At 44.6% G+C, this 12905-nt stretch overlaps 1 protein-coding gene across 3 annotated transcripts; it reads right to left on the bottom strand.

The window, feature by feature from the left end:
• Window positions 1–334: 334 nt before the first annotated feature.
• GSTZ1 (glutathione S-transferase zeta 1) lies at window positions 335–12595 on the bottom strand. Of its 3 annotated transcripts, none has more exons than XM_083448823.1 (9): window positions 12438–12595; window positions 10342–10393; window positions 7910–7977; window positions 7704–7784; window positions 6758–6883; window positions 5288–5363; window positions 4513–4565; window positions 2333–2382; window positions 335–892 (listed from the first exon to the last, which is right to left on the bottom strand). In XM_083448823.1, the coding sequence occupies exons 1-9, from the start codon at window positions 12456–12458 to the stop codon at window positions 766–768; spliced, it is 654 nt and encodes a 217-aa protein (XP_083304949.1). In that variant the 5' UTR covers window positions 12459–12595; the 3' UTR covers window positions 335–765. The 3 variants fall into 3 exon arrangements, with proteins under 3 accessions (XP_083304949.1, XP_083304948.1, XP_083304950.1); XM_083448822.1 differs by having other exon boundaries at window positions 12435–12570; XM_083448824.1 differs by lacking the exon at window positions 12438–12595 and adding an exon at window positions 10856–10986.
• Between the last annotated feature and the right edge of the window lie 310 nt (window positions 12596–12905).

Here is a 12905-nt window from a genome sequence, read left to right as displayed (position 1 = left end):
CTTAATTTGGCTGGCAGGCACTACTTTAGCCCTGAGTCTGGCAGCCCTGATCCCATAGATCTATCCACAATTATGCATCTTAGCAGCTGTCTCCTATGCAGAAGGCTTTCTCATTTACTTCTACAACATAAATAAATGGGATTTATGATTTAGGCCTTTGGACAGAAAAAAAAGCTTGCTTGCTTGCTGCCTGGGGTGCTACTGAAGTTATTTTTATAAAGTAGCTAAGCTGCTGTTTTGTCTAAATTTTTGTGCAGTCCAGCCAGCAGGATGGTACCTTTGCCACCTAGATTATAACAAGCAAGATAATATCAAATGAACTTCACACACAGAATAGTCAGAAACACTTTTTTCTTTTAATCTCCTTTTACAATTGTCAAAACATGATCAAATGTTAGGTCTTGTTAAGTGCTTTAATGTAGTTGCATTATTATTATTATCATTATCATTACTATTTACTATTATTATTTATTGAATTTATATACTGCCCTATACCCGAGGGTCTCAGGGCTGTTCACAGAATAAAACCAGAATAAACCATGCTGGTGGAGTGCATCTCCCTCTCTTAGCAGGAAATCATTCAAGTTGTGGTTCTTCCTAGATGGTGGCACATAGAGTCCCTTTATGGGCAAATTATTATTACTATTAATTAATTAATTAATTAATTAAATTTATATACCACCTGTCTCAGGGCAGTTCACAATATAATCAATTTTTTAAAAAAAGTTAGGCCCAAATCTTCCTCAGTAAAAAAATGGGGCAGCTTTAGGCTCTTAGTTCTGAAGGGGTATCTGGCTGCCGTGATGGATGGCTGGTTTGGAATGCTTCCAATTCCAATAGAGCTTTGTTGATTCTGTTTATTGTGGGGAATGGCGTAAGATCCACTTTAAACCTGCCAAGACAAATGAATAGTTAGACATAGAGGATGTGGTAGTTAATGTAGTGATTAGGGGTAGACAAATGTGTTAATTTTGGTTCTCTGTTTCTCATTTTCACAATCTTAAATAGTACTTCATTTTCCCACAGCAATTTGATAATAAAAAAATTCATCAGCATCCTAATGTGTGTGTGTGCGTGCGCAGTTTCCCCAACTGCAGTTTTGCAAATCAGTTTCCCCTAATTTAATGCATTTTTGTATGTTGTTTTTGCCAACATACACATTTTCATGCACACCCTACCCCAGTATCTGCATTTCTGTGCACATCACTTGGCTGGAGAAATGCACCACAAAACTGGGAGAAGAGTGAATTTCTAAGGATGGCTTTGTTTCAGCTCTCGTATTGTATCAGAAAGTGCAGATTTGCCTTTAAATGCAAACAAAATCAAATATTTCCCCTATCCATAATAGCAATATATTCTGAGAATAAATGCTCCACCCAGAAGCCATGATCCAGTGAAAATAAGCTCTTGCACAAAAGCTTCATTGGTGTAAATGCTCCCCCCACCCCCGTTAATTGTAGCATGCATTTCAAGGGGGGAGGGTGGGATTCCCTGGGATTTTTGCTGGGGAGGGAAGGACTAATCTTCTCTTGCCCTGCATTTACTTTGGTTCCCTCATCATTGTTGTTAAATGAACAAAAATGGCTGTTGTGATTGCCAGTGATGCACTGAGCATCTTGTGTAGCTAGATGTCGGCAACCGAAGCAGGGCCATTTAGGCCAGGCTTCCTCAACCTTGGCCCTCCAGATGTTTTTGGCCTACAACTCCCATGATCCCTAGCTAGCAGGACCAGTGGTCAGGGATGATGGGAATTGTAGTCTCAAAGCCTGATTTAGGCAGAGGAGAAACAATACAGAACTCTGATGTGGAAGACAAAAGTCTAGTGGACATCCTAGTTCTGGGCTGTTTAGGTGAGAGGGTGGTGTTTCACGTGTCATCTTGAACTGGGAAGACTCACTGCCTGCCTTCCAAGTGTAGATTGGAACGCTGCACTTTTTAATTTTCTATTTTTCTTAATAAACACAAAGTGATAAGCAATGTTGGGCACATTCAGAGTACACCCATCTAAGTCAACAGACCTAAGTCATTTTAGCCATCTTATTTCAATGGGTTTATTTTTAAGCATTGTGACTTCATACAGATATCGCCCCATGTTTCATACAACACATGAATGTTGAAATACAAAACATAACAGCATTGCACTTCTCCTGACTTCCCTGCCTCCCCAACATTTTCTGGAAGTAGAATCCCAGTGCAGAAAGTTTATCCAATTTGTCTGCTACTTCAGTAGGTATTATCCTCCCACCCCAAGTATGACTGCCAACTAGGCCAATAGGGTCACACCTATTGTAGCTAGTAGCCCTAGCAACTAGCAAGGCATAGTTCTGCTTACCTCCCGGCATTGAAAACTTGGGGAACCAAGCAAAGGTCAGCCATGGTTACCTGCAGAAAAGCAGAAAGAAATGTTAAAGCAGTTCCAAGAGCCCTTCAGCTTTTCAACCTAGCGGGATTGTGTTTTCTCAGTGTTAAATTATAGTGGTGACATTTTTATGTGGCTGGAATATCAGTTCAGAGACCGGTGGAATGACAGTGGAGAAGTCTCTCTGTCTCCTATCTAATGTATCAGAATCATAGAATTGTATAGTTGGAAGGGATCCCGAGGGTCATCTAGCCCAACCCCTGCAATGCTGGAATCAAAAAAGTGATCGGCGTCATGTGATGGCGATGATCCAATGGGAGGCACAGCACTGAGCAGTTTGATATTAAAAGCAATGAGAAGAGGCAGGGAATGTGGAAGACAAATTAATACAATACCAAATTCTGCTTACAGAAATATCTTAACGGTTCGGCATTAAAAAATGTACTGTAAGCCTTTGCAATTAGTTTGCTGGCAAACTCCAGTTCACTATTTTCTGTAGCTCAGCTCATTAACTGGATATGGATTTATTTATTGTGATATTTATACCCCCGCCATTCCATTTTGTATTAGAATACTCAGGGCAGCTGATACGAGCAGTTTAAAAAGTATTGTGAACCATTTAAAGGTGATCAGGATTTTTTTTTTAAAAAAATAAAGCCACACACTTGAGCAGCAGATGAAAACAACCAGAACAAAGTACCAGGTATGATTAAAATCAGCACTTGGTAGCTGGCAGGCCACTTGGAACAGGAAAATCTCTAGCTGATGAAACACCATTGAAAGGGGCTAGATGGCTCACTCAGGGCTGTTTCAGCTGACCTACGTGAATGAGCAGCATCCTGCAGGTGAAGATAGTCCTTTTCAGGTATCCTTTTCAGCCGTGAAGTACTGTATTAGATTTGCAGTATAATTTGGGGGCATGTGTGGTTAACTTTGGTTAACCATTGTTATTTTTGTATTCAGATATGTTGGATTTGCGTTTGATAATTTGGGTGTGTGCACGCATGTGGCTTGCTCTCCTGTTCCCTTTTAATTCTCTGCTGGCTGGGTGCAAAGGTGGGTCTGGACGGAGGAGATGACGGCAAGAATATAAGTGCATTAAACAGAACTGGATTTGCAAGAACCCCTTTCAACTAATGTTTCATTGAGACATCTGAAAAGATCTAGGTGCTTTGGGGCCATGAAGAAGAAGAAGAGTTTGGATTTGATATCCCGCCTTTCACTCCCCTTCAGGAGTCTCAAAGCGGCTAACATTCTCCTTTCCCTTCCTCCCCCACAACAAACACTCTGTGAGGTGAGTGGGGCTGAGAGACTTCAGAGAAGTGTGACTAGCCCAAGGTCACCCAGCAGCTGCATGTGGAGGAGCAGAGACGCGAACCCGGTTCCCCAGATTACGAGACTACCACTCTTAACCACTACACCACACTGGCTCTCTCATGGAAGGAGAAACAACATAATGGCCACTCCCCCATCTCTGTACATACAACAACCAGAGTAACAGCTTGCATGCTATCCTGTGACATTTTGATTGGACTGCTAACGGTAGCAGGTGGCAGTGTTGCTCAACTCTTGCTGTAGCCAAGAATACGGGGGTAATGTTCAGCCTTTTGCGAGAGGTCCCTAAAACGGTTAACTGGGGTAGGGAGAGAAAGGAATAAGTAAGCTATTAGCTTACTGTGTCCTTGGATCTCTACTCGCTTGGCCTCTGCATTGATACAGATAAGAGAACATAAGAACAGCCTGCTGGATCAGGCCAATGGTCCATCAATCCAGTTCTCTCTGTGGCCAACCAGATGTCTATGGGAAACTCACAAACAGGACTTGAGCACCAGAGCCCTCTCCCCTGCTGTAGTTTCCAGCAACTGGTATTCAGAAGCTTTGCTGCCTCCAGCTGTGGAGACAGAGCACAGCCATCATGGTTGGTAACCATCAATAGCTCTCTCCTCCGTGAATTTGTCTAATCCTCTTTTAAAGCCAATGAAGTTGGGGACCATCACTTCCTCCTGGGGTAGCGACTTCCACAGTGTGACTATGGGCTGCATGAAGAAGCACTTCTTTATCTGTCCTAAATCTCCCAACATTCAGCTTCACTGGATGTCCACAAGTGATTTCTTGCCATCCTTGCCAGAGGACAGGATCGCATCTTGCCTTACCTCATCCCCAACGCAGTAGCGCCCAGCTGTTTCATGCAGGATCTGCTCCACAGCTCCAGGAAAAGAAAACAGCATGTTGTTGGAAATCGAGAACACACTTTTTGTTTTTCAGCATAGACAAATCAAACTGCTAAATTTGGCAGTGTTTTCATAAAGGAACGTTAAATGTCCTGGTTATTAAATGGCAAATATCTGGACCTCCCAAGGAGGATATCACATCGGTTTTGCTTCTCTGTTTTTCAGCGCTTTGCTGAACTAAGTCATAGCTTGGCCTTGGGTGTTGTCTAAAACTGGGCCATGGTTTAGTTCTCTCCAGACTAACTGTGAGCTATAACAAACAATTGTTCTTGGTTTATGGCTTGTGAACTAAACTAAATGAACCCAAGTTTGGACCACATGTTTATGCAGGGGTGAGGAAGCCAGTAGCCCAGATCCATATTTCCCCAGACCTACCAGGTCAAATTTGAATGATAGGTGTGGGTGCCCCCCTGCCAATCACCTGACATCACTATGTCAGATGCTTCTGTGATTTGAAGTCCCAGCTGTTGGGACTCTTTGAATGCCCTTTTCCAAAGAGCCTTATGCTGCTCTTAAACTTGTGCTGCCTGAGACTAATAGGAGCTTAATCCAAAGCAGCTGGAGGGATACCAGATTGATGGAGGCTGGCTTAACTGTTCCAGTACAAGCCAGACAGGAGGACAGCTTTCTCCTCAAAACCTCCTACCTGGCTAGCAGATGGCTAAAGTCCAGCTAAAAGTTTCAACCTGGGACTCACCTTTGAAACCACGAGAAATGCAGTTCTTTGCCCACTCTTGCTTCTTCTCGCCGAACTGCTCCAGGACAGCCAAGTTCTGATAAAATGTAGGAAGAGCCAGCAGGTTAGATTGCCTCTACTGTACAACACCCAGAAGCTTCACTATATGGTGGCTAATAAGTAAATATTAATAATAAAAAGAGAAGGAAGGTTGGAACACTACTTTTGGGGTGTGTGAAGGTATGGCAAAGACAATTATTCAGATAGTGAGGCTTTAATCTATGATATATTGCAAGGGTAGCTAAGTTGTGTCTTTCTAGGAGTGGAACTCCCATCATCCCTGACCCTCTGTCAGGGTGTCCTGGGCTGATGGGAACCAGAGTCCAATAACATCTGAAGTGCTGCAGATTCACCACCCCTGCTGTAGTGTGATGTGCCTTTTGAACCTTAAGGCTGAGGCAAGACAAATAGGTATTGTCTTGCTTTTATCTCTAGGGAATTTTTTGTCCGGAACAGATACAAAGAGGGCCACAGACAATGGGTACTGAGTGAGCACTAGTACAACACAGTATGAGGGCAGGGGTCATCTGCAATACTATCTGTAGAAATTCATTACTCCCACCTTCCTTGGAGAGGCCTTCAAGATGCCCTTTTTGCTGTGCATTCATGATTATTTGCACACTCGTGATGGTGTGGGGTGGTTAAGCATGATTCTGCTTACAATAGGGTTCGCACCTGCAAAAGTGTCAGGATAATACTATTTTGTGTTCAGTCAGTTCCAGTCCTGTACCTTCCGCTAACATCCTGTCACTTTTTATACTTCAAATGTTGCAGTTTGTTTGTTTTCGTTGCACTGCAGTGCAAAAGTGCCCTTCCGGGGGGGAAATAATGTTGTAATATTGAGGAAGCATTGCTTCCAGTTGGAACGATGTGTGGCTGGTCCAGTATAAATCCACCCCCAATTTTTCACTATCACTGTGTCTTTTATATATTACAATATATATATCCAGGGGGGAAACCCCATCGGGAGGGGTGTCCTGTACCACAGGCCCAAAGGAAGGCTCGTGGGAGTGGTTTGGTGCAGGAACACCAGAGGGCGTCAAAAACACCAGAGTGGCCAATTATAGGGCTTTATTAAAGGAGGTGTAACATTGCAGCAAAGCAGTCTATAGCCTTCATAGACGCAGGACAGATTCTGCGGACAAGCCATTTCCTTGCTGCGGTGTCTGTCCCATGTCTGCAAAGGCTAGGAGACCTGGCAAGCTGCTTTGCTGTAAGCCTACAATGTATTTAATAAAGCACCAGAACTAGCCATTCTGATGTTCTTGACATCCTTTGGTATCCCTGCACCCAACCACTCCCACAAGCCCTCCTTGGGGCCTGAGGTTTGTAACAAGAGACACCGCTTCATTTGTAGTCAGTAAGTCAGTAGTGAACTCTGATCCAACAGGGCTAAGGATGGCTAGGCAGGCCCAGCAACTGGGCAGTTACCTGCAAGGGTTGAATTCCAGAAGCAATGTGCTCTGAGATCATCCGCACCTGGGCTCTCTTCTTTGGATCCTGGGGCAGGAGACTAGGTTTTGGACGTGTCTCCTCCAGGTACTCTATTATCGCTATCTGCAATAAGCGGAGAGTTTTAGATAAGAATGGCCTGGGAAGGGGGGGAGTGGTTGAAATGGAGACAGTAGTTCCCTGGTGCAGATCAAGGAGTGAGAAATCTAAAGCAGTAGTTCCCAAACCTTCCCTCCTCCCATGGATTTGATGGGGGTTTTGTCTGCTGCAGCAATTGTAATGTGGCTGTACTAGATACTGTATGACTCTTTAAATGGTATTGCTTTTATTTATATATTATAAAATAATTATATAAACTGTAAGAAATAAAAGAAGCAATAGAAATACAATTAAAAATCAATATAAATATTTAACGCAACGGATGTGCCATTTCCCATCTTCAGCGACAAATCCACAGCTAAGCCATGGATCACCTGAATGAAGCTTGTGCACCACAAGCTCTAGATCTGCTTGGATTAAACCAAACTTGGGGCTTTCCAGATGTTGGGCATTACAACTCCAGTCGCCTCTCATTATCAGCCATGTAGGCTGGGGCTGATGAAAGCTGGAGTTCAACAACCTCTGGAGGGCCAAAGGTTCTCCATATGTCTTTCAAGCTAAGCTGGAGCATATGCTAGTAAAAGCATATCCCATGTAAGGAACGAATCTCATGGCTCAGAACAATGGGATTCTCCAAGCAACATCAGTGTGGGATTAACTTCATGGTGAAAAGAAACCCATTTAACAGTGCTACTAAGTGTTCCTATCCCACTCACGATAGCTTCCTTTCCAGCAAGTCCCAAGCCCGCTCCTGGGATCTGGAGTGCAAAGTCCTTTGCCTGGGCAGCAGAACCAAGTAAATAATTAATACAGATTGCTTACTCACCGACTGCGAGAGGGTGATGCCATCAATTTTGAGGGCTGGGACTTGCTGCATTGGGTTCACTGCTTGGAATTCTGGTGTCATCTGTGGAGACAGGACAGCTCCTGAGACGTTTGGGCTCCGCTACTGAAGCCCAGAAGAGCAAAGCTTCCCCCTTGCGGAGGCACCACCCTGCCTGCTATGCAGGCCACATCCCACCATCTCCTTACCTGCTGCCCTCCATCCTTCAGAAGGTTGACGGGTGCTGAATCATAGGCAATTCCTTTCAGAGCCAGTGCTGCCAAGAGAAAGGGTGACATACACTTTCAGGATGCTACCTACTCCAATTTATATATTTTTATCACTTCATTTTTAAACGCTCTGAGCACTGGAAGTTGAAGCAACAAAACAAAAATCTGTAGAATCAGCATCACAAGAACTTGTAAAAATATGGATTTAAGAACTAAGGTGTGCTTTAAGAGCAAATATGAGAACCAGGATTTTGTTTCAAAAGGGGAAAGTGCTCATTTATGTTTAAAGCAACAGCAGTGGTTTCTGTGGAGCTAATTCACCTTCCTCACTGAAGGTCAAACTAGATGTGACTTGAGAAGACAGGTTTGTTGTTCAGGTGTCTCTGTTTAAATATAAAGCAAGGGGTGTCTACCACTTTCCACAACAGGTAAGCATGGATGAGAGGGGGCTGAACTCTTTCACCCTCCAGTTGTTGCTGAACTACAACTCCCATCCCTAGCAAGCATGGCCAGGGATGATGGAAGTTGTAGTGCAGCAACATCTGGAGGACCAAAGGTTCCCCACTCCTACACTGAAACAACAAACCAGACACCAGGCAGCTTCACCATGTTCTGTAATCTGAAGAGAGCAATTCAGTTAACATGGTTGATGCTCTATTTGACTGATAGTTGTAACCCCCAACCAGAGTCAGTCTTGTTTATCTTGCTAGATTATATCAGGTTATGAGCTTCAACAGACAGGACTTTTAAAACCCAAAGTCTTCCAGCATCCCTTGAGTGTTTCCAGAGTGCCTCTAAAGAATGCAGGAAATGCAGACATCTGGATTGTGCTATTTTTATGTAGAAAATATGTATCTAATTAATCACAGTCCTCAGATAAAAAAGACCAGCCAAAGAGAGAAGGAGCTACATAAAAATCCTTATGAGTGCAGAAATATTTGGGAATTTCTAGATTGCGTACATTGCAATATAGGAGTAAATGTGGCCTGTCTCACAAATGTTTTCTGCCACAGAAGAGGGCCACTTTGCATATTACACAACTTCCTGCATGTAGTGCACTTTATGCAAAGGAATAAAAAAATTAACCTCATGCGTTAACAGTGCAATCCTAATCATGTATGCTCAGAAATAAGTCCTATTGAATTCAATGTGGCTTACTTCCAGGTAAGTGGGGTTAGGACTGCAGCCTGAAACATCACTTTTGATGTACAGTGGAACCTCGGGTTGCGGATGTAATCCATGACGGAGGCACGTCCGCAACCCGCAGCGTTCGCGTCTGTGTAGGCGCGATTCGGCGCTTCTGCACATGCACAAAGTGTGAGTGGTGAAACCCGGAAGTAACCCGTTCCAGTACAGTGGTACCCCGCAAGACGAATGCCTCGGAAGACGAAAAACTCACTAGACGAAAGGGTTTTTCATTTTCTGAGGTGCTTCGCAAGACGGATTTCCCTAAGGGCTTACTTCGCTGGACGAAACGGCCCTGCCTCTCGTGTCATGGCGACGTGCACTGCACGCACGCACGCTCGCTCGCTTCCCCGCTCCTCCGGCTCCCTCCCACCTTCCCGCTGACGGCTCTTCTGGCTCCCTCCAACCTTCCGGCTGACGGTTAGTGCCTCGCGCCGCTGCCCACCCCCCTCGCGCGCTCCCCTCAGAGAGCCATTGCTGCCAGCAGCCAGCGTTGCAGCCAGAGTCACGCTCCTGAGCCACCCTCCAGCAGCCGCGTCGCACGGTGGCCACAAGGCGCGGGTGAGTCTGAGGTACCGGCTGCGGCAGCTGTCCTGCTTCTCCCTGCCCCTCCCCGCCGTTGTCAGTGTTTAAATGCAGTGGTGCTTCGCAAGACGAAAAAACTCGTACAACGAAAAAACTTGCGGAATGAATTAATTTCGTCTTGCGAGGCACCACTGTACTTCTGGGTTTCCCATGGTCCGTAACCCGAAGCGTCCGTAACATGAGGTATGACTGTATATACAGGCTGCACATGTTAGACACATGGCTGAGGCCAACTGCTTTCTCCCAAAGACAATCTGCACACAGGCTGCATAGTATTTTTCCATTTTTGCAGTGCAATCCTATATGTATCTACTTAGAAGTAAGCACCACTGAGTTCAGTCAGGCTTGCTTCCAGGTAAGTGTGAACAGGGTTGCACCCTTAAAGCACAAACTTGTCCTCTGTATTCACACAATCTAGGAGCTTTCTTCTTTCCACACCAAACTAATTCTAGCATTTGCTCCCACTCTTTACCACAGGTAAAGAAGACACATTCCAGTTTTCAGAAATGGCTGAGCTTTCGGATATATGTTTGCTGCTCTGTGGTTTAATAAATCATTTATTAACTGCGTTTTGGTGAAGAAATGCAAAAGACTCTTAACTGGCAGCATTCTATAGTATAGGATTCCATGCCTGTGCTTACCAATTCTCACTCTCCAGGTGCAGGAACTTCTGAAATAAGTATAGAGGACTGGCTGCAGTGGGGATGGGGGTGGGACAAGGGAAAAAAGTAAGTTACAATTGAAGCAGACTCACTAATATTAAATGTTAAAAGTTACCACGTCCATAGAAAACAGATAATTTGTTTTAGTTTTTCCTTTTAGCACAAGACAGTCTTGCCATTCTCCTGAAAATGAAATTGACTCACTTTGCAAACAGCATGTTTATACAAGAGGGGCCTCACAGATTCCTATTTCTTCTTCTGAAATACTGGCATTTTCCACTGTTGACCCCTCCTCATCCCCCACCCCACCCTGCAAATCCCAAACAGCTATAAGATGGAAGCTCACTTTCTACACTTTCAGTGAAGGACTGCCTGAAGACCAGCAGCTTCTACTCCAGAGGAATATTATAGCAAAGTGTGTGGGAAAAGTAACACAGCAATGCTATGATATCAAGACAGAGCCTCATCTACCAGAAACCCACGTTTATCTCACCTTTTTAGAAGCCTCCATGCTGCATGTGGTGCAGGATTCTCAGAATGAAAGCCAGCTCACACTGTCTAAAACTTGCAGGGAGGGTGAGAGGGGGGAATATTTCCCTTGCAGCCAATTGGAGAAATTTCATAATCCCACCCTTTTAGGTATCAGATGGCAAAACAGAGCAAGACAAAGATCTCATTGCTTAGCACTTTTAGTTAGATACTGGGGTGGGGGTGGGAGACTAGAACAGTGTGATTTTTTTTTTGTAAAATAGGCAAGCTGGGCCTGTAGTTATTTATTGCAGGGACAGAAAAACTGTGGTCCTCCAGATGCTGCTAGACTTCATCTCCTGCAACCATCATACCTGGATAGTCTCTGCCCGAAAAAGAATCTATTAGAAAGACCCTAAGACTTGCCGATCAGAAGGTCGGCGGTTCGAATTCCCGTGACGGGGTGAGCTCCCATTGCTTGGTCCCTGCTCCTGCCAACCTAGCAGTTCGAAAGCACATCAAAGTGCAAGTAGATAAATAGGTACCGCTCTGGTGGGAAGCTAAACGGCGTTTCCGTGCGCTGCTCTGGTCCACCAGAAGCGGCTTAGTCATGCTGGCCACATGACCCAGAAGCTTTATGCTGGCTCCCTCGGCCAATAAAGCAAGATGAGCGCCACAACCCCAGATTTGGTCACGACTGGACCTAATGGTCAGGGGTCCCTTTACCTTTACCTCAAAGGATTGTGGCAAAATAAATTGGGGGTGGGGTGGGGTGGAGAAAATGCATAGTCGAGCAATTGCATAATTACCCTTCAGCAACTGACCTTCAACTTTATTGTGTTTTACAATCGAGCTGGTAAAAGAACTGTAAACAACCCTGAGGTCCTTTTTGAAATAATGGGTACAAACGAGATAGGTAGAAAGCTTAGAATCCTGACTAAACAGTGCCACAGGAAACTGCCTTACACTAAGACAGACCATTGGCCCATCTAACTCTATTGCCTGCATTGACTGACAGCAGCTGTCCAGGGTTTCAGGCAGAGGTCTTTTCTTGGGAGATGTGGGGTATTAAACCTGGGACCTTATGCACGAGCCACAGTCTCTCCCAAAGGGGATGGGGATATGGGACCAGGATTATTCCAGTTTAATAAATCACAGAACAAAGATTTATGGTGTATCCCTGGTTTCCCAGAAGGCAAAACTCCATCCTGACTTTGTCTCCTGCTCCATTTTGTTGTTTATCAATCTGAAATCCTGTACTTCAGAGTAATCCTCACTGCACTTCACAGGATATCCTTCTGTTCTTGGTAGACGGGTCCAGGGTAGCTCAGTTACACGGGGAAATTGTCACAGCAAAAAGAATTAAAATGGGCATTAAGCTTTCGTCTGAGCAGAATAGTTAACTCAAATGGAAGCCTGGGTACAAGGAAAGAATATTCAGTAAAAACAAGAAAAAGAAATAATAAACAGCGTGTTCTTCCAAGCACCCTTCACCAACGTGTTGTCGTCCGGATCTTTTGGACTACAACTCCCATCAACCCCAGGCAGCTGGCTTTGCAAACACAAATGTATCTTTTTCCCCTTCTCATTGTTGTAATAGCAACTACCTTCGCTAATGCGGCGCACATCCTGTGCAGTCCTTCGTCTTTCTCTAGCCGAAGAACGAAGCTATGATTTTTTTTGCTCAACAGGGCATTGGCTATGATAGGAGTAGCCGCCCCTGCTGTTCCGCGCCGGCGTTTTACTGCCTGCCAGCCTTGAATGGAGACTTTGTTCGAGAGTAGACGCTTTTCCCGTGAGTCGGTGGGATTCTGGGAGTTGTAGTTTCAGCTCATTTCAAAAGTTTTAAAACTGGCCCTCTTTATTCCTTAGGATTTAAGGCGGCAAGCACGAATTTAAAAGAGAACACTTCAGAAAATGCACATTTCAGAGAGGCATCTGTGTCAATCTTTTGCAGCAAAAGCGGAACAAAGCTTGGGCCGCCCAGGACCCAGTTTGGCAAATGAGGCAACTTATTTTACAAAAAGGTAAAAAACGGTTGTATTTGCCTTGACAACTGCAATACATACTGCATT

This window comes from Podarcis tiliguerta (assembly GCF_965153285.1).
Source record: "Podarcis tiliguerta genome assembly, chromosome: 1".
In the NCBI taxonomy this organism is placed as follows: Eukaryota; Metazoa; Chordata; class Lepidosauria; order Squamata; family Lacertidae; genus Podarcis; species Podarcis tiliguerta.
The sequence above is the reverse complement of the archived record's forward strand: the minus strand, read 5'-3'. Positions and strand labels throughout refer to the sequence as shown.